Source organism: Oncorhynchus gorbuscha, linkage group LG12 (assembly GCF_021184085.1).
Source record: "Oncorhynchus gorbuscha isolate QuinsamMale2020 ecotype Even-year linkage group LG12, OgorEven_v1.0, whole genome shotgun sequence".
Taxonomy (NCBI): Eukaryota; Metazoa; Chordata; class Actinopteri; order Salmoniformes; family Salmonidae; genus Oncorhynchus; species Oncorhynchus gorbuscha.
The window spans coordinates 6,231,143-6,253,342 of NC_060184.1; the positions used below are offsets into that span (position 1 = coordinate 6,231,143).

The 22,200-nt window shown below is 46.9% G+C and overlaps 1 protein-coding gene across 2 annotated transcripts in view; it reads right to left on the reverse strand.

Annotated features, from left to right (window-relative positions):
• LOC123991530 (transforming growth factor beta-3 proprotein-like) overlaps positions 1–18,801 on the reverse strand; it is a 41,632-nt gene extending 22,831 nt beyond the window's left edge. Inside the window, exon 1 of one of the 2 annotated variants that reach the window (XM_046293147.1) lies at positions 17,931–18,801. In XM_046293147.1, coding sequence (XP_046149103.1) covers positions 17,931–18,276 — 346 coding nt within the window. In that variant the 5' untranslated portion in view covers positions 18,277–18,801. The remainder of the gene's footprint in view (positions 1–17,930) is intronic. The other variant, XM_046293149.1, reaches the window with a different exon arrangement.
• Between the last annotated feature and the right edge of the window lie 3,399 nt (positions 18,802–22,200).

Sequence of the window (22,200 nt, forward strand, 5' to 3'; positions counted from 1 at the left end):
GAGACAGATAGGGGACAGAGAGGTGACAGAGAGGAGCGGGGGAGACAGAGAGGGGACAGCGAATGGGGCAGAGGGGGGACAGAGAGGAGACGGGGGGAGAGACAGGGGGAGACAGAGAGGAGACAGAGGGGAGACAGAGAGGAGACAGAGAGGGGAGAGCGAAGGGGGCAGAGGGGGACAGAGAAGAGACAGAGGGGGACAGCGAAGGGGGCAGAGGGGAGACAGAGAGGAGACAGAGGGGAGACAGAGAGGAGAGAGAGGACACAGAGGGGAGAGAGAGGGGAGACAGAGAGGAGACAGAGAGGACATAGAGGGGAGACATTTAGGAGACATTTAGGAGACAGAGGGGAGACAGAGAGGAGTGGGGGAGACAGAGAGGGGACAGCGAAGGGGGCAGAGGGGGACAGAGAGGAGACAGAGGGGGACGGGGGGAGAGACAGGGGGAGACAGAGAGGAGACAGAGGGGAGACGGAGAGGAGCGGGGGAGACAGAGAGGGGACAGCGAAGGGGGCAGAGGGGGACAGAGAGGAGTGGGGGAGACAGAGAGGAGACAGAGGGGAGAGAGAGGACACAGAGGGGAGACAGAGAGGAGAGAGAGGACACAGAGGGGAGAGAAAGGGGAGACAGAGAGGAGACAGAGGGGAGAGAGAGGGGAGACAGAGAGGACATAGAGGGGAGACATTTAGGAGACAGAGGGGAGACAGAGAGGAGACAGAGGGGAGACAGAGAGGAGTGGGGGAGACAAAGAGGACACAGCGAAGGGGGCAGAGGGGGACAGAGAGGAGACAGAGGGGGACAGAGAGGAGACAGAGGGGGGACAGGGAGGAGACAGAGGGGGACAGAGAGGAGACAGAGAGGGGACAGCAAAGGGGGCAGAGGGGAGAGAGAGGACACAGAGGGGAGACAGAGGGGAGACAGAGAGGAGACAGAGAGGAGACAGAGAGGAGAGAGAGGACACGGAGGGGAGAGAGAGGGGAGACAGAGGGGAGAGAGAGGACACAGAGAGGAGACAGAGGGGAGACAGAGAGGAGAGAGAGGACACAGAGAGGAGACAGAGGGGAGACAGAGAGGAGACAGAGGGGAGAGAGAAGACACAGAGGGGAGACAGAGAGGAGACAGAGAGGAGACAGAGGGGAGACAGAGAGGAGAGAGAGGACACAGAGGGGAGAGAGAGGGGAGAGAGAGGGGAGACAGAGAGGAGAGAGAGGACACAGAGGGGAGAGAGAGGGGAGAGAGAGGGGAGACAGAGAGGAGACAGAGGGGAGACAGAGGGGAGACAGAGAGGACACAGAGGGGAGACAAAGAGGACACAGAGAGGAGACAGAGGGGAGAGAGAGGGGAGACAGAGAGGAGACAGAGGAGAGAGGAGACAGAGGGGGGAGACAGAGAGTACACAGAGGGGAGACAGAGGGGAGACAGAGAGGACACAGAGGGGAGACAGAGAGGAGACAGAGGGGAGAGAGAGGGGAGACAGAGAGGACACAGAGGGGAGACAGAGAGCAGCCAGAGGGGAGACAGAGAGGAGACAGAGGGGAGAGAGAGGGGAGACAGAGAGGACACAGAGGGGAGACAGAGGGGAGACAGAGAGGAAACAGAGGGGAGAGAGAGGGGAGAGAGAGGGGAGACAGAGAGGACACAGAGGGGAGACAGAGGGGAGACAGAGAGGAGACAGAGGGGAGAGAGAAGACACAGAGGGGAGACAGAGAGGAGACAGAGAGGAGACAGAGGGGAGACAGAGAGGAGAGAGAGGACACAGAGGGGAGAGAGAGGGGAGAGAGAGGAGAGAGAGGACACAGAGGGGAGAGAGAGGGGAGAGAGAGGGGAGACAGAGGGGAGAGAGAGGGGAGACAGAGGGGAGACAGAGAGGACACAGAGGGGAGACAAAGAGGACACAGAGAGGAGACAGAGAGGAGACAGAGGGGAGAGAGAGGGGAGACAGAGAGGAGACAGAGGAGAGAGGAGACAGAGGGGAGACAGAGGGGGGAGACAGAGTACACAGAGGGGAGACAGAGGGGAGACAGAGAGGACACAGAGGGGAGACAGAGAGGAGACAGAGGGGAGAGAGAGGGGAGACAGAGAGGACACAGAGGGGAGACAGAGAGGAGACAGAGGGGAGACAGAGAGGAGACAGAGGGGAGAGAGAGGGGAGACAGAGAAGACACAGAGGGGAGACAGAGAGGAGACAGAGGGGAGAGAGAGGGGAGACAGAGAGGACACAGAGGGGAGACAGAGGGGAGACAAAGAGGAAACAGAGGGGAGAGAGAGGGGAGAGAGAGGGGAGACAGAGAGGACACAGAGGGGAGACAGAGAGGAGACAGAGGAGACAGAGAGGAGACAGAGGGGAGACAGAGGGGAGACAGAGAGGAGACAGAGGGGAGACAGAGAGGAGACAGAGGGGAGACAGAGGGGAGACAGAGGGGAGACAGAGAGGAGACAGAGAGGAGACAGAGGGGAGACAGAGGGGAGACAGAGAGGAGACAGAGGGGAGACAGAGAGGAGACAGAGAGGAGACAGAGGGGAGACAGACAGGAGACAGAGGGAAGACAGATGGGAGACAGAGGGGAGACAGAGAGGAGACAGAGGGGAGACAGAGAGGAGACAGAGGGGAGACAGAGGGGAGACAGAGAGGAGACAGAGAGGAGACAGAGGGGAGACAGAGAGGAGACAGAGGAGAGAGGAGACAGAGAGGAGACAGAGAGGAGACGGAGAGGAGACAGAGGGGAGACAGAGGGGAGACAGAGAGGAGAAAGAGGAGAGAGGAGACAGAGAGGAGACAGAGAGGAGACAGAGGGGAGACAGAGGGGAGACAAAGAGGAGACAGAGAGGAGACAGAGGGGAGACAGAGAGGAGACAGAGGGGAGACACAGAGGAGGAGAGTAATGCTTGAACAGTTTGGAGGTGGTGCTTTTGGGTCGTCTGTAAATAGTTTTAAAAAACAGCTCAGCTCGCTTTCAAACAAACATGCAGATAGATTACTGTTAGATACTTTTCAAACCTCTTCTCTGGGACCCCCAGACGTTTCACAGATATTTTGTAGCCGTGAACTAGCCCACCAAATACTCAGGGGCTTAATGATTAGTTGAAAAGTTGTTCTCGTTCTGAAACACTTCAAATACTTGGAACGGCTAGGGGGTCCCAGAGGAGAGGTTTGAAAAAGGGTGATGAAAACGAGCTTAATCAGTGAACTTCAGATGGGGGTTTTTCCACAGAAGTTGTCATCGCAAAGATCAGCTTTTCAAATTCTTGTGGTCATAGGATAAGAGACAGAATGTGGATGTCAGTTTTACGTTGAACCACCCTGATAAATCAACAGAAATAGTGGACTTTGTAGATGCTTCCTCCTCAACGTAGCTCATCTCTTCAGACCAGTAGATACCACATTTCCTCCTCAACGTAGCTCATCTCTTCAGACCAGTAGATACCACATTTCCTCCTCAACGTAGCTCATCTCTTCAGACCAGTAGATACCACATTTCCTCCTCAACGTAGCTCATCTCAGACCAGTAGATACCACATTTCCTCCTCAACGTAGCTCATCTCTTCAGACCAGTAGATACCACATTTCCTCCTCAACGTAGCTCATCTCTTCAGACCAGTAGATACCACATTTCCTCCTCAACGTAGCTCATCTCTTCAGGACCAGTAGATACCACATTTCCTCCTCAACGTAGCTCATCTCTTCAGACCAGTAGATATCACATTTCCTCCTCAACGTAGCTCATCTCTTCAGACCAGTAGATACCACATTTCCTCCTCAACATAGCCCATCTCTTTTGAGGCTGACCTGGCATCAAGAACCCTGCTAAGATTCCTCTACTGTCACCAGTAGCCTTCTTTCTATGACTGGGCAACCCGTTGCTTTCTGGAGCTCCATATGACCAGGGCCCTGAGTAGTGCCCTGTATCGGTAATAGGATGCCATTTGGAACACAGAAAGTAACCCTTAACCATGTACCGCAGTCGATGTCATGGAGCGTCTGTGTTTCCATGGCAACCGGCATGGAATGTGATAACGCGTTTCCGTTATCAGCTGAAGTCACTGGGCTATATTCTGCCTCTTGACTGTGTTACGCAGCCGGAGAGGAAGAAGGGAACATTTATTTTCTAAGTGAACTAGCGTCCCTGTTTGGTTTGGAGTGACTTCACCTCTGTGGTATTTGGTGTATCAAAAACCCTGCTGTCCTCAGTGTGGTGGGAGTGACCCCTAGGACAGACCTTCACTCATATTAATCAGTAGGAGTGCTGATTTAGGTTCAGGTCCTCTCTGTCCACATCATCTTATTCATTATGATCTAAAAGGGAGAACAAATCCTATATCAGCACTCTTACTGTGAATTTATGAATACTGGGCCAGCCCAGCCCAGCCCAGCTCACACCAATCCAGATGAGCTCCAGTCCTGACCGGGCCACACCAGCCCAGACCAGCCTTTCCCAGACACAACCACACCAGCCCAAACCAGCCCTTTCCAGACCCAACCACACCAGCCCAAACCAGCCCTTTCCAGACCCAACCACACCAGCCCAAACCAGCCCAAACCAGCCAAGACCTTCCCAGACCCAACCACACCAGCCCACACCAGCCCATCCCTAGACCAGTCCAGACCCAACCCAGAGCCTGCACTCACAGTCCCTCTGCCCCAATCACACAACGACTTTCTTCACAACTCATACCCTCCACTCCTCCATCCCTGTCTCGCTGCTATATGCCAGATAGACGTTCCATTCTATAAAAGGAGCCCCATGTCTGTCTTCTGTCTCCCAAAACACTTGACATTTGCCTTTCTTTGCCCTCCTACCTCTCTTCTTGCTGCTTAATTTGCACCTGTCAGAGATTTGAGTTTAGACATGCACCTTAGATCTCATAAAGGTCAAGTGTCAACCTAAGGCCTTTCAGCGGGAACGGTCAGGAGCTAACGTGTTTGCCCACACTACATTAAAGAGGTCAGGAAGAAAGGGAGCGATGGCACTGGTGGTTCTTCTGAAAGAGGGACTTCTTCAGGACGAAGGGGAACGATGACACTGGTGGTTCTTCTGAAAGAGGGACTTCTTCAGAAAGAAGGAGAACAATGACACTGGCCTGGAGTTAACAGTGGTTCCTTTAAAAGAGGGGCTTCTTCAGGACGAAGGGGAGCGATGGCACTGGCCTGGAGTCAATGGTTTTTCCTCTGAAAAGAGGGACTTCTTCAGGACGAAGGGGAGCGATGGCACTGGTGGTTCTTCTGAAAGAGGGACTTCTTCAGGACGAAGGGGAGCGATGGCACTGGTGGTTCTTCTGAAAGAGGGACTTCTTCAGGACGAGGGGAGCGATGGCACTGGTGGTTCTTCTGAAAGAGGGACTTCTTCAGGACGAAGGGGAGCGATGGCACTGGTGGTTCTTCTGAAAGAGGGACTTCTTCAGGACGAAGGGGAGCGATGGCACTGGCTCAGAGTCAATGGTTTTTCCTCTGAAAGAGGGACTTCTTAAGAACCTGTAACCAGAGGGCTGAAAGAGGGCTTCAGGGAGAGAGGGGCGATGACACTGGGGAGATGGTTTTTCCTCTGAAAGAGGGCTTAAGAACCAGAGAGAGGGCGAGAGCCGGAGAGAGAGAGGGAGAGAGCCGGCGAGAGCCGGAGAGAGAGGGCGAGAGCCGGAGAGAGAGAGGGCAAGAGCCGGAGAGAGAGGGTGAGAGCGGGAGTGAGAGGGCGAGAGAGGGAGAGAGAGGGTGAGAGAGGGAGAGAGAGGGCGAGAGCCGGAGAGAGAGGGTGAGAGCGGGAGAGAGAGGGCGAGAGCCGGAGAGAAAGGGCGAGAGCCGGAGAGAGGGCGAGAGCCGGAGAGAGAGGGCGAGAGCCGGAGAGAGAGGGCGAGAGCCGGAGACAGAGGGCGAGAGAGGGAGAGAGAGGGCGAGAGAGGGAGAGGGCGAGAGAGGGAGAGAGAGGGCGAGAGAGGGAAAGAGAGGGCGAGAGCCGGAGAGAGAGGGCGAGAGTGGGAGAGAGAGGGCGAGAGCCGGAGAGAGAGAGGGAGAGAGGCGAGAGAGGGAGAGAGAGAGAGAGAGAGGGCGAGAGCCGGGAGAGAGAGGGCGAGAGAGAGAGGGCGAGAGCCGGAGAGAGAGGGCGAGAGCGGGAGAGAGAGGGAGAGAGCCGGAGAGAGAGGGCGAGAGCCGGAGAGAGAGGGCGAGAGCCGGAGAGAGAGGGCGACAGAGGGAGAGAGAGGGCGAGAGTGGGAGAGAGAGGGCGAGAGCCGGAGAGAGAGGGCGAGAGCCGGAGAGAGTGGGCGAGAGCCGGAGAGAGAGGGCGAGAGCCGGAGAGAGAGGGCGAGAGAGGGTGAGAGCGGGAGAGAGAGGGCGAGAGCCGGAGAGAGAGGGCGAGAGCCGGATAGAGTGTGAGACCTAGGCTTTGTCCTAAATGGCAGTATATTCGCTGTATAATGTACTACTTTAGACCAGAGCCATAGTGTACTACTTCAGACCAGAGCCATAGTGTACTACTTTAGACCAGAGCCATAGTGTACTACTTCAGACCAGAGCCATAGTGTACTACTTTAGACCAGAGCCATAGTGTACTACTTTAGACCAGAGCCATAGTGTACTACTTTAGACCAGAGCCATAGTGTACTACTACAGACCAGAGTCATAGTGTACTACTTTAGACCAGAGCCATCGTGTACTACTTTAGACCACTACATTGTGTACTATAAAGGGAATAGGGTCCCATTTGAGGTAAACCTACAAAGCGGTGGTGGCTGTAACCTTATAACGACTGGAATTCGTCAGAGTGCTGTCTGTCCACTAGCCAGGGCCTGACCGCAGTAGTTCTTCTCTTGCCAAGCTACGGCAATACCCTTCCAAGCAAAAAAAGGAAGCCAGTCCTCTCAGTCTCTCACCTCCCTCTAAAACACCTTTCGTGGTGTGACAGTTACTCTATTCTGGCGAAGTAGTAAAGCTCTTGTCTGGAGCAGTAAAGGTCTGGAGTAGTAAAGGTCTGGAGTAGTAAAGATCTAGAGTAGTAAAGGTCTGGTGTAGTAAAGGTCTAGAGTAGTAAAGATCTAGAGTAGTAAAGTTCTGGTCAGGAGAAGTAAAGGTTTGGTCCTGAGTAGTGAAGATCTGGAGTAGTAAAGGTCTGGTCTGGAGTAGTAATATATAATATAATAATATACGCCATTTAGCAGACGCTTTTATCCAAAGCGACTTACAGTCATGTGTGCATACATTCTACGTATGGGTGGTCCCAGTAGTCTGGAGTAGTGAAGGTCTGGTCTGGAGTAGTAAAGGTCTGGAGTAGTAAAGGTCTGTAGTAGTAAAGGTCTGGAGTAGTAAAGGTCTGGAGTAGTAAAGGTCTGGAGTAGTAAAGGTCTGGAGTAGTAAAGGTCTGGAGTAGTAAAGGTCTGTAGTAGTAAAGGTCTGGAGTAGTAAAGGTCTGTAGTAGTAAAGGTCTGGAGTAGTAAAGGTCTGGTCTGGAGTAGTGAAAGTCTGGAGTAGTAAAGGTCTGGAGTAGTAAAGGTCTGTAGTAGTAAAGGTCTGGAGTAGTAAAGGTCTGGTCTGGAGTAGTGAAGGTCTGGAGTAGTAAAGGTCTGGAGTAGTAACGGTCTGTAGTAGTAAAGGTCTGGAGTAGTAAAGGTCTGGAGTAGTAACGGTCTGGAGTAGTAAAGGTCTGTAGTAGTAAAGGTCTGGAGTAGTAAAGGTCTGGAGTAGTAAAGGTCTGGAGTAGTAACGGTCTGGAGTAGTAAAGGTCTGGTCTGGAGTAGTGAAGGTCTGGAGTAGTAAAGGTCTGGAGTAGTAAAGGTCTGGAGTAGTAAAGGTCTGGTCTGGAGTAGTGAAGGTTCTGGAGTAGTGAGGGTCTGGTCTGGAGTAGTGAAGGTCTGGTCTGGAGTAGTGAAGGTCTGGTCTGGAGTAGTGAAGGTCTGGAGTAGTAAAGGTCTGGAGTAGTAAAGGTCTGTAGTAGTAAAAGTCTGGAGTAGTAAAGGTCTGGAGTAGTAACGGTCTGGAGTAGTAAAGGTCTGGAGTAGTAACGGTCTGGAGTAGTAAAGGTCTGGAGTAGTAACAGTCTGGAGTAGTAAAGATCTGGAGTAGTGAAGGTCTGGTCTGGAGTAGAAAAGGTGTGGAGTAGTGAAGCTATGGAGTAGTAAAGGTCTGGAGTAGTAAAGGTCTGGAGTAGTGAAGGTCTGGAGTAGTGAAGATCTGGAGTAGTAAAGGTCTGGAGTAGTGAAGGTCTGGTCTGGAGTAGAAAAGGTGTGGAGTAGTGAAGCTATGGAGTAGTAAAGGTCTGGAGTAGTAAAGGTCTGGAGTAGTGAAGGTCTGGAGTAGTGAAGATCTGGAGTAGTAAAGGTCTGGAGTAGTAAAGGTCTGGTCTGGAGTAGTGAAGGTTCTGGAGTAGTGAGGGTCTGGTCTGGAGTAGTGAAGGTCTGGTCTGGAGTAGTGAAGGTCTGGAGTAGTAAAGGTCTGGAGTAGTAAAGGTCTGGATAGTAAAGGTCTGGAGTAGTAAAGGTCAGGAGTAGTGAAGGTCTGGAGTAGTGAAGGTCTGGAGTAGTGAAGGTCTGGAGTAGTAAAGGTCTGGAGTAGTAAAGGTCTGTAGTAGTAAAGGTCTGTAGTAGTAAAGGTCTGGAGTAGTAAAGGTCTGGAGTAGTAAAGGTCTGGAGTAGTAAAGGTTTGGAGTAGTAAAGGTCTGGAGTAATAAAGGTCTGGAGTAGTAAAGGTATGGAGTAGTACAGGTCTGGTCTGGAGTAGTGAAGGTCTGGAGTAGTAACGGTCTGGAGTAGTAAAGGTCTGGTCTGGAGTAGTGAAGGTCTGGAGTAGTGAAGATCTGGAGTAGTGAAGGTCTGGAGTAGTGAAGGTCTGGAGTAGTAAAGGTCTGGAGTAGTAAAGGTCTGGAGTAGTAAAGGTTTGGAGTAGTAAAGGTCTGGAGTAATAAAGGTCTGGAGTAGTAAAGGTATGGAGTAGTACAGGTCTGGTCTGGAGTAGTGAAGGTCTGGAGTATTAAAGGTCTGGAGTAGTAAAGGTCTGGAGTGGTGAAGGTCTGGAGTAGTAAAGGTATGGAGTAGTACAGGTCTGGTCTGGAGTAGTGAAGGTCTGGAGTATTAAAGGTCTGGTCTGGTGTAGTGAAGGTCTGGAGTAGTAAAAGTCTGTCGTAATAAAGGTCTGTAGTAGTAAAGGTCTGGAGTAGTGAAGGTCTGGAGTAGTGAAGGTCTGGAGTAGTAAAGGTCTGGTCTGTTGTATTAAAGGTCTGGTCTGGAGTAGTGAAGGTCTGGAGTAGTGAAGGTCTGGAGTAGTGAAAGTCTGGAGTAGTGAAGGTCTGGAGTAGTGAAGGTCTGGAGAAGTAAAGGTCTGGAGTAGTAAAAATCTGGTCTGGAGTAGTGAAGGTCTGTAGTAGTAAAGGTCTGGAGTAGTAAAGGTCTGGTCTGGAGTAGTGAAGGTCTGTAGTAGTAAAGGTCTGGAGTAGTAAAGGTCTGGTCTGGAGTAGTAAAGGTCTGGAGTAGTGAAGGTCTGGAGTAGTAAAGGTCTGTAGTAGTAAAGGTCTGGAAAAGTAAAGGTCTGGAGTAGTGAAGGTCTGGTCTGGAGTAGTAAAGGTCTGGAGTAGTAAAGGTCTGGTCTGGAGTAGTAAAGGTCTGGAGTAGTAAAGGTCTGGTCTGGAGTAGTGAAGGTCTGTAGTAGTAAAGGTCTGGAGTAGTAAAGGTCTGGTCTGGAGTAGTAAAGGTCTGGAGTAGTGAAGGTCTGGAGTAGTAAAGGTCTGTAGTAGTAAAGGTCTGGAAAAGTAAAGGTCTGGAGTAGTGAAGGTCTGGTCTGGAGTAGTAAAGGTCTGGAGTAGTAAAGGTCTGGTCTGGAGTAGTAAAGGTCTGGAGTAGTAAAGGTCTGAGTAGTAAAGGTCTGGTCTGGAGTAGTAAAGGTCTGGAGTGGTAAAGGTCTGGAGTAGTAAAGGTCTGGAGTAGTAAAGGTCTGGAGTAGTGAAGGTCTGGAGTAGTGAAGGTCTGGAGTAGTAAAGGTCTGGAGTAGTAAAGGTCTGGAGTAGTAAAGGTCTGGAGTAGTAAAGATCTGGAGTAGTGAAGGTCTGGAGTAGTAAAGGTCTGGAGTAGTAAAGGTCTGGAGTAGTGAAGGTCTGTAGTAGTGGAAATTTGGTCTGGGAAAAACGAATCGTAGTAAAAAGGTGAAAGCACCTTGATCAAGGCCAGAGAACTTCCGAGATTTGCTTTCTAAGGGGAAGTTTGAGTCCACCTCGCAAAGGGAGGTTAAATCATAACACTGTGACTTCATCGTGGTGTGCACTCTCTTTCGGTCTACAATCGATGCTAAGCACATCAACCATTACTCCTCATAGCTCCTCCAGCAGTGCCATAACACAGCCCTACAAGAGTCGGAGAATAATTTGAAAATATTTGTTAATAAGTGGGAAGTGTAAAAGTCTGTAGCGTGGCCAGCCAAGGGAAAGATGCAGTCTGCAGCGAAGAGAAGAGTATCGTACCGTACATACTGCTGCTTGGCTCTTTCCAGAGAGCACCGTAATGCAAAAGTCACTAGTCCTACGATGAGACTATTAACAACTACACCAAGTATGACATTATGTGAATCTTACACCTCGACTGTAGTTTACCTATTTTATTTTTTTTACAAATGTGAAAGAGTTTCACTAGAGCTTCTGAAAGTATTCATATTCAGTAGGAATGTAATGGGGGGGGTCCAATACTGAACCACACAGAGGACTACTGTCACTTTAAAGGGGTCGGGACGATCGTATCGCGACACTCGTTAGTATTGTGGCAAGGAAAACAGAACGTGGAGCGGATTTAACTCGTTTTGGAAAACAGCCCTAATGTTGGAAACAAACATCATTATGTTGTGATCCAGAGTCTCATGTATTTATATTCCAAGCTACAACGCACATATTTTACATATTGCAGGTTTTTAAAGGACCAAATAGTTTTGGCTGCATTGTGCTTTTTTAAAATCTTTTTTTTTTTTTTTTTTACCATGGACAGAAAATATTACGGTACTGACAGCCCTACTTTTATACACACTACAGGTGATAATTGTTTCTTAGGATGAACAAGATGGCTGCAAAGCAACGTGGTTTAGATTGTTGAACCTTTGAACTCTGTGAAACTATCATGTAATAGTTATTCTGGAGGAGCCTTTGTAAACAAGACATAAATGCATCAGTCTTTTGCTTGTTTATATTCTAGATATTTTACCAGGGGCTGTTCTAACTAGAGATATTTTACCAGGGGCTGTTCTAACTAGAGATATTTTACCAGGGGCTGTTCTAACTAGATATATTTTACCAGGGGCTGTTCTAACTAGATATATTTTACCAGGGGCTGTTCTAACTAGAGATATTTTACCAGGGGCTGTTCTAACTAGAGATATTTTACCAGGGGCTGTTCTAACTAGAGATATTTTACCAGGGGCTGTTCTAACTAGAGATATTTTACCAGGGGCTGTACTAACTAGAGATATTTTACCAGGGGCTGTTCTAACTAGAGATATTTTACCAGGGGCTGTTCTAACTAGAGATATTTTACCAGGGGCTGTTCTAACTAGAGATATTTTTACCAGGGGCTGTACTAACTAGATATATTTTACCAGGGGCTGTTCTAACTAGAGATATTTTACCAGGGGCTGTTCTAACTAGAGATATTTTTACCAGGGGCTGTTCTAACTAGAGATATTTTTACCAGGGGTGTACTAGAGCATGGCGCTTGTAACGCCAGGGTAGTGGGTTCGATCCCCGGGACCACCCATACGTAGAATGTATGCACACATGACTGTAAGTCGCTTTGGATAAAAGCGTCTGCTAAATGGCATATATTATTATTATTATATTACTAACTAGAGATATTTTACCAGGGGCTGTTCTAACTAGAGATATTTTACCAGGGGCTGTTCTAACTAGAGATATTTTACCAGGGGCTGTTCTAACTAGAGATATTTTACCAGGGGCTGTTCTAACTAGAGATATTTTACCAGGGGCTGTTCTAACTAGAGATATTTTACCAGGGGCTGTTCTAACTAGAGATATTTTACCAGGGGCTGTTCTAACTAGAGATATTTTACCAGGGGTGTACTAACTAGAGATATTTTACCAGGGGCTGTTCTAACTAGATATATTTTACCAGGGGCTGTTCTAACTAGAGATATTTTACCAGGGGCTGTTCTAACTAGAGATATTTTACCAGGGGCTGTTCTAACTAGATATATTTTACCAGGGGCTGTTCTAACTAGAGATATTTTACCAGGGGCTGTTCTAACTAGAGATATTTTACCAGGGGCTGTACTAACTAGAGATATTTTACCAGGGGCTGTTCTAACTAGAGATATTTTACCAGGGGCTGTTCTAACTAGAGATATTTTACCAGGGGCTGTTCTAACTAGAGATATTTTTACCAGGGGCTGTACTAACTAGATATATTTTACCAGGGGCTGTTCTAACTAGAGATATTTTACCAGGGGCTGTTCTAACTAGAGATATTTTTACCAGGGGCTGTTCTAACTAGAGATATTTTTACCAGGGGTGTACTAACTAGATAGTTTGGAACTCGGTAGTGAATGTTGCAATCGAGGACAGACAATTTTTACGCGCTACTTCAGCACTCGGCAGTCCCGTTCTGTGGGACTGTGTGGCCTACCACTTCGCGGTTAAGCCGTTGTTGCTCCTATATGTTTCCACTTCACAATAACAGCACTTACAGTTGACCGGGGCAGCTCTAACAGGACAGACATTTGACAAAATGACTTGTTGGAAAGGTGGCATCCTATGACGATGCTACGTTGAAAGTCACTGAGCTCTTCAGGAAGGCCATTCTACTGCCAACGTTTGTTTATAGAGATTGCATGGCTGTGGGCTCGATTTTCAAATCAAATCAAATCAAAATGTATTTGTCACATACACATGCCACACCTGTCAGCAACAGGCTGAAATAGCCAAATCCACTCATTTGAAAGGGTGTCCACATACTTTTGCATATATAATATTTTAATGCAGTTATCTCGGTTTTCACTATATATTTTACCTCTTGGGGATGTCATTCAAAAACATAATGTTAACTTTTACTGCTATGCGGATGACACACAGATGTACATTTCGATGAAACATGGTGAAGCCCCAAAATTGCCCTGGCTAGAAGCCTGTGTTTCAGACATAAGGAAGTGGATGGTGGCACATGTTCTACTTCTAAACTCGGACAAAACAGAGTTCTAGGTCCCAAGAAACAAGGAGATCTTCTGTTGAATCTGACAATTAATCTTGATGGTTGTACAGTCGTCTCAAATAAAACTGTGAAGGACCTCGGCGTTACTCTGGACCCTGATCTCTCTTTTGACGAACATATCAAGACTCTTCCAAGGACAGCTTTGTTCCATCTATTTAACATTGCAAAAATCACAAATCTTCTGTCCAAAAATGATGCAGAAAAATTGATCCATGCTATTGTCACTTCTAGGTTTGATTACTGCAATGCTCTACTTTCCGGCTACCCGGATAAAGCACTAAATAAACTTCAGTTAGTGCTAAATACGGCTGCTAGAATCCTGACTAGAACCAACAAACGTGATCATGTTACTTCAGTGCTACACTGGCTTCCTGTCAAGGCAAGAGCTGATTTCAAGGTATTACTGCTAACCTACAAAGCATTACATGGGCTTGCTCCTACCTATCTCTCTGATTTGGTCCTGCCGTACATACCTACACGTACGCTACGGTCACAAGACGCAGGCCTCCTAATTGTCCCTAGAATTTCTAAGCAAACAGCTGGAGGCAGGGCTTTCTCCTATAGAGCTCCATTTTTATGGAATGGTCTGCCTACCCATGTGAGAGACGCAGATTCGGTCTCAACCTTTAAGTCTTTATTGAAGACTCATCTTTTCAGTGGGTCATATGATTGAGTGTAGTCTGGCCCAGGAGTGTGAAGGTGAATGGAAAGGCTCTGGAGTAACGAACCGCCCTTGCTGTCTCTGCCTGGCCGGTTCCCCTCTTTCCACTGGGATTCTCTGCCTCTAACCCTATTACAGGGGCTGAGTCACTGGCCTACTGGTGCTCTTCCATGCCGTCCCTAGGAGGGGTGCGTCACTTGAGTGGGTTGAGTATCTGATGTGGTCTTCCTGCCTGGGTTGGCGCCCCCCTTGGGTTGTGCCGTGGCGGAGATCTTTGTGGGCTATACTCGGCCTTGTCTCAGGATGGTAAGTTGGTGGTTGAAGATATCCCTCTAGTGGTATGGGGGCTGTGCTTCGGCAAAGTGGGTGGGGTTATATCCTTCCTGTTTGGCCCTGTCCGGGGGTGTCCTCGGATGGGGCCACAGTGTCTCCTGACCCTTCCTGTCTCAGCCTCCAGTATTTATGCTGCAGTAGTTTATGTGTCGGGGGCTAGGGTCAGTCTGTTATACCTGGAGTATTTATCCTGTCTTATCCGGTGTCCAGTGTAAATTTAAGTATGCTCTCTCTAATTCTTTCTTTCTTTCCTTCTCTCTCTCGGAGGACCTGAGCCCTAGGACCATGCCTCAGGACTACCTGGAATGATGACTTCTTGCTGTCCCCAATCCACCTGGCCGTGCTGCTGCTCCAGTTTCAACTCTTCTGCCTGCGGCTATGGAACCCTGACCTGTTCACCGGACGTGCTACCTGTCCCAGACCTGCTGTTTTCAACTCTCTAGAGACTGCAGGAGTGGTAGAGATACTCTCAATGATCGGCTATGAAAAGCCAACTGACATTTACTCCTGAGGTGCTGACTTGCTGCACCCTCGACAACTACTGTGATTATTATTATTTGACCATGCTGGTCATTTATGAACATTTGAACATCTTGGCCATGTTCTGTTATAATCTCCTCCCAGCACAGCCAGAAGAGGACTGGCCACCCCTCATAGCCACGTTCCTCTCTAGGTATCTTCCTAGGTTTTGGCCTTTCTAGGGAGTTTTTCCTAGCCACCGTGCTTCTACACCTGCATTGCTTGCTGTTTGGGGTTTTAGGCTGGGTTTCCGTACAGCACTTTGAGATATCAGCTGATGTAAGAAGGGCTATATAAATACATTTGATTTGAAGCATAATTTTTTCCTTCACTTGTTGATGACAAGTGCAAATACCTTTGCAACTTTGTATTTGTAGTCAACTTCGTTCTGATGTTATCGACAGTCACAGTCAGACAGACATCTTGACTATCTCTAGCGATGCACTTGGGCTGGATCTGAGGTTTTTATTAAGAGCCACGTTACTATCGAAGCCTCTGGGAAACACCTCGGCTACTAAAGACACATCGTAGGAAAGTTCTGAGGATGACCTTAATGCTAACGAAGGCTCTGGGAAACACCTCGGCTACTAAAGACACATCGTAGGAAAGTTCTGAGGATGACCTTAATGCTAACAAAGGCTCTGGGAAAAAAACCTCGGCTACTAAAGACACATCGTAGGAAAGTTCTGAGGATGACCTTAATGCTAACAAAGGCTCTGGGAAAAACACCTCGGCTACTAAAGATGTGTGTCTGTCTGTGTCTGTGTGATGTAATGGTAATCTCTCTGTTTGCGTCACATCTCTCTACTGAGGTGGAATGCACAGGACAGGAGGCCAAGGGGGCCAGGTCACCAGGGGGCCAGGTGACTAGGGGGCCAGCCAGGGGGCCAGGTGACCAGGGGGCCTGTTCCTGTCTCAATGTTAACTGTTCCTGTCTCCATGGTAACTGTTCCTGTCTCAATGTTAACTGTTCCTGTCTCCACGGTAACTGTTCATGTCTCCATGTTAACTGTTCCTGTCTCAATGTTAACTGTTCCTGTCTCAATGATAACTGTTCCTGTCTCAATGTTAACTGTTCCTGTCTCCATGGTAACTGTTCCTGTCTCAATGTTAACTGTTCCTGTCTCCACGGTAACTGTTCATGTCTCCATGTTAACTGTTCCTGTCTCAATGTTAACTGTTCCTGTCTCAATGATAACTGTTCCTGTCTCAATGTTAACTGTTCCTGTCTCCATGGTAACTGTTCCTGTCTCAATGTTAACTGTTCCTGTCTCCACGGTAACTGTTCATGTCTCCATGTTAACTGTTCCTGTCTCAATGTTAACTGTTCCTGTCTCAATGTTAACTGTTCCTGTCTCCATGGTAACTGTTCCTGTCTCAATGATAACTGTTCCTGTCTCAATGTTAACTGTTCCTGTCTCCACGGTAACTGTTCCTGTCTCCACGGTAACTGTTCCTGTCTCCATGTTAACTGTTCCTGTCTCCATGGTAACTGTTCCTGTCCCTCCATGTAAACTGTCCCTGTCTCCACGGTAACTGTTCCTGTCTCCATGTTAACTGTTCCTGTCTCCATGGTAACTGTTCCTGTCTCCATGGTAACTGTTCCTGTCTCCATATTAACTGTTCCTGTCTCTATGGTAACTGTTCCTGTCTCCATGTTAACTGTTCCTGTCCCTCCATGTAAACTGTTCCTGTCTCCATGGTAACTGTTCCTGTCTCTATGTTAACTGTTCCTGTCTCCATGTTAACTGTTCCTGTCCCTCCATGTAAACTGTCCCTGTCTCCACGGTAACTGTTCCTGTCTCCATGTTAACTGTTCCTGTCTCCATGGTAACTGTTCCTGTCTCCATGGTAACTGTTCCTGTCTCCATGTTAACTGTTCCTGTCTCTATGGTAACTGTTCCTGTCTCCATGTAAACTGTTCCTGTCTCCACTGTAACTGTTCCCGTCTCCATGTTAACTGTTCCTGTCTCCATGGTAACTGTTCCTGGCTCCATGTTAACTGTTCCTGTCCCTCCATGTAAACTGTTCCTGTCTCCATGGTAACTGTTCCTGTCTCCATGGTAACTGTTCCTGTCTCCATGGTAACTGTTCCTGTCTCCATGGTAACTGTTCCTGTCCCTCCATGTTTGCTTTTCCTATCCCCCTCGGCAAGGCTTCCCTTTCCTATCCGCCTGGGCAGATGTCCCTCTCATCCTGGTTGGGATGGAAACAGACACATCTGGCGAGAGGGACTGGGTCCACGGAGGAAAGGAGGGAGGGGAGAGATTAGGAGGTGTGGTAAGAGGAGTAGTGGGAGGAGCGAGACCAAATACTGTTCCTGTATTTCAACATCCACAACTCTGAGATATCTTCTACTATTCCTACATCTTATTGATGAAACACACACACACACACACACACACACACACACACACACACACACACACACACACACACACACACACACACACACACACAACACACACACACACACACACACACACACACACACAATATAAATAATAATAATATAGGCCATTTAGCAGACGCTTTTATCCAAAGCGACTTACAGTCATGTGTGCATACATTCTACGTATGGGTGGTCCCGGGGATCGAACCCACTACCCTGGCGTTACAAGCGCCATGCTCTACCAACTGAGCTACAGAAGGACACACACACACACACACACACACACACACACACACACACACACACACACACACACACACACACACACACACACACACACACACACACACACACACACACACACACACACACACACACACACACACACACACACACACACACACACACACACACACGGAAGACAACATGAATGGGAGCTACATTCCTGAATAAGGCCAATAACAGAACTTAACTGACAATAACAAAACTTATCTGAATTGAAGTTCACGCACCTAAGGAGAGCATCTCTATGTCCATGTCAACATATTTAATTTACGAGATATTCCACGACGTTTACCCACCCTGTTAGCCTATACACACATCTCAAAAGCCCACAAACGATCCTTCATTGGCACAACAAACATATTAAATCCTTTTTTGGGGGGGGGATATTTCACTCTGGTATTGGAGGAATAGCCCTCCCTCTTGTAATTACACAGCTTCCAAAATTACGCATTTGGCACGCTTTACATTTATTGATCGCATATCGAAGCGCATTAACTGACATCAACAAAACAATTTTCCAGGCAATATATTATATCAACCAAAAGAGTATGAAAACACACCATGACTTACTGTTGTCAGGCGGCCCTTGGACCATGTTGAACTTGTATATCTCTTTGGCATAATATTCGGTCTCCGTGTTGTCTTGGCCGCAACTTTGCTGCCGGTCTCTCCCCAACTCCTCAAGCAGCTCCCGGGTACTGTTATACAAGGCCTGGATCTGGTAAGGGACCTGACTGGGTCCCAGTGAGTGTGGCGGGCTGGTCGTCCGGAGCTTACTCAGTATCTGTCCCCGTATCGCCTCGACCCTTTTCCGCTTCACATGGTCTATATCTACCGTAGCGCATGTTGAGAAAGATAGGCTCGTGGTGGCGCAGTTTAAGAGTAGGACAAACAGAAGAGTTTTACCCAGATACATGTTTCTGTTTCTCTCTGATTGGTTTAGGAAGCACTTCGAATAATAACAGATTACTGGCGGATTCACATGTGACTAATTCCCAAGGTTCCTACGCGTAAAAATATGTTCAAAACTTTTCATAATCAAATTAATAGCAGTCTCTTAACTAACTTTTCTCTTTACTTGTATTTGTCTCCTTCATACACATACGCCCTCTCCCGAGAAAACCCTTTCTGTTGGTTTGTAATCCAGAGAAATCCAGGTGTATATTCGCCCATCAGACATCGCCTTTCCAAAGGAATGAATTCCCCAGCGCGCGCCAAACCTAAAATCTACCCATCGTCTCCATCATCGTTATAGTTACTGAACGCATACAGGCACTTTACTTTTCTTTCTCATTCTTGTATTTAACTATTTTCTTTCAATTATGTCGCCCAACTCGCCCCACAAACTCTGCATCCTTCCCTTTTGTATTTATCTTTAACAACTTCGTGCTTGCCTCTGACCCGCGACTGTGCCTTGCTGCAGTCACCTTGCGGAGCTATGAGCATTCAGCAGGGGCTCACTTTTTTTTATACCGAATGCTGTGACGTTTTGATAGAGGACGGACAACAGGTTATCCAATGATTATTATATGATAGACGTCTATATGTAGGCATTGGTTGAAGCTGCGTTAAAAGTAATTCAAATCTCCTTACCGTCATATTTAAGACAAAATGACATGGATCTCTGTCCTTTGATCTGACGAGTCCAAAGATTATATTTTTGGTACCAACCATGTCTTTGTGAGAGTAGGTGAACAGATGATCTCTGCATGTGTGGTTCCCATCGTGAAGCATGGAGGAGGAGGTGTGATGGTGCTTTGCTGGTGACACTGTTGGTGAGTTATTTAGAATTCAAGGCACACTTAACCAGCATGGCTACCACAGCATTATGCAGCGATACGCCATCCAATCTGGTTTGCACTTAGTCCACTATCATTTGTCTTTCAACAGGACAATGACCCAACACACCTCCAGGCTGTATAAAGGCTATTTGACCAAGAGGGAGAGTGATGGAGGGCTACATCAGATGACCAGGCTTCCACAGTCACCTGACCTCAACCCAATTGATATAGTTCGGGATGAGTTGGACCGCAGAGTGAAGGAAAAGCAGTCAACAAGTGCTCAGCATATGCGGGAACTCCTTCAAGACCGTTGGAAAAGCATTCCAGGTGAAGCTGGTTGAGAGAATGCCAAGCGTGTGCAAAAGCTGTCATCAAGACAAAGGGTGGCCACTTAGAAGAATCTAAAATATAACATGTATTTTTGGTTACTACATGATTCCATATGTGTTATTTCATAGTTTTGATGTCTTCACTATTATTATACATTGTAGAAAATAGTAAAAATAAAGAAAAACACTTTGAATGAGTAGGTGTGTCCAAACTTTTGACTGGTATTGTATATATATATATATATATATATATATATATATATATATATATATATATATATATATAAGTACAAACATAAGTGATATATTATTTTGACAGAGGTAAGAAAATATATATATTTTTCCGTTTAGATTTTAATGATTTGTTTTCCATCGATCAGCACAGCAATTGATAAAACAGAACCATGTTTGAAACAAGTGGTTTTGGGCTTATTTCAGTATTACACATGTAAGATAACAGTTACAGAAGCCAGGAACAAAGACAGGCTCAATCTGAGCTACAGTGTTCAACACCACCAGCTGTGAACCCACTGACCCACAAAGGATGTTGTTATGATTTTCAACATTTTTTTTATTCAAATAATAAATTATAAATAAAACAAAAGACAAAGCAAGCTTGATGGTCTTGTAAGTATAAAATCATTTAATAAAACATTTGCATAAAAAGGGTAGTGTAATGAGATAATGTCTTTCCGGGTTGAAGAATCCAAATCACATCTATGAATCAGGCAGTTTGAGAAGGTTTGAATCCCAAGAAACCTGACCACATGCCGTGTGACGTATATTACCAACAGACAGCTACTGTAGTAGATCAAAGTTGTAAAACCTTGGTAGGGAGAAGTAGGCGGTGGTGTATTTTTCAGCTTCAGACCGATACCTCTTCTCACTTACATCGTTAATTATTATTATGATTTTTTAAATTATAGTTGTATTGATTTAGAACTCACATCTCAGATATTATCTATTAGCCTCTCATATCAACATAATGTGTCCTTATGTATTCCTAACAGATCATCATATTGTATATATTTCTTACCTTTTAAATTGCAAATGTTTAGTTTAATTATTTGTTACTACCTTTTCAAGGACCAATGGTATCAATTAAAATGGACATTTCTCATGATTTGCAATAGAGATTTTATCGATCTGATCGTATTATTCGTTGTTAGATGAAAATAGCAGAACCATCATCTTTAATGAACTCGGTAATGAATGTGGGCACCGTCACCTGCTGCCTACTATCCTGCTGAAATAGACAGCGCTCCCTCTAGTGGAAAATTCAAGCTATTACACATTTAAAAAAAAAAAACGTGTGACACAAATCCCACCCAGAAACGTCCCCTTTCCCTGTCCTGTCCTTCTTCTCCCTGCTCAAAATAGTATTTCATTTTAATAGCATTTACTTCATTTTCTTCTTCTCTTTTTTTTCTGCTGGCATAACCCACGTGAACCCGACAGGATGAGTCATGAAATGATACAAGACCCTGTCACTCGCTCTGTTCCTCTCTGGAATCTGGAGCTGTGGAGGATGGAGGGACTTGGTCCCGAAACAGCTGAACCCAAGCCAAAGTGTGAATCCCAAAATGACACCCTATTCCCTATGTAGTGCACTACTTTAGACCAGATCCCTATATAGTGTATTACTTTAGACCAGGGCCCTATTCCCTACATAGTGCACTACTTTAGACCAGGGCCCTATTCCCTACATAGTGCACTACTTTAGACCAGAGCCCTATTCCCTATATAGTGCACTACTTTAGACCAGAGCCCTATTCCCTATGTAGTGCACTACTTTTGACGGGCTAGACCAGAGTCCTATTCCCTATGTAGTGCACTACTTTTGACCAGAGCCCTATTCCCTATATAGTGCTAGACCAGAGTCCTATTCCCTATGTAGTGCACTACTTTTGACAGGCTAGACCAGAGCCCTATTCCCTATGTAGTGCACTACTTTTGACGGGCTAGACCAGAGCCCTATTCCCTATGTAGTGCACTACTTTTGACTACTTTAGACCAGAGCCCTATTCCCTATATAGTGCACTACTTTAGACCAGAGCCCTATTCCCTATGTAGTGCACTACTTTTGACGGGATAGACCAGAGTCCTATTCCCTATGTAGTGCACTACTTTTGACGGGCTAGACCAGAGCCCTATTCCCTATGTAGTGCACTACTTTTGACGGGCTAGACCAGAGCCCTATTCCCTATGTAGTGCACTACTTTTGACTACTTTAGACCAGAGCCCTATATTCCCTATGTAGTGCACTTCTTTAGACCAGAGCCCTATTCCCTATGCAGTGCACTACTTTAGACCAGAGCCCTATTCCCTAAATAGTGCACTACTTTAGACCAGAGCCCGTCAAAAGTAGTGCACCACAAAGGGAATAGGGTGTCATTTGAGACACATTCCAAATTTCCCCTTCAAGAGGAATTCAAGGAACGTTATTATTGCATTACAGAGAGTTCCCAAATAAGTCCAGCTTCCTCCTCTGTCCCGTCAGGATTCCCGTGCCCTCAGCTACCCCAACCCGTGATCCACCCGACCAGAAACCGTTTTATTTGCAGCTGCTTAGTTACAGAGCAGCAATGTTTCATCTTTATTCCTAAAAATATACTGTATACTGAAATATACTTGCATTTCTCATACCCATTCTAGGGTCAAAGGTTAGATAGAACTGTTGTCTAGACCCAATCATGGGGCAGGAATGGTATTTCACTAGCTTTAACATTT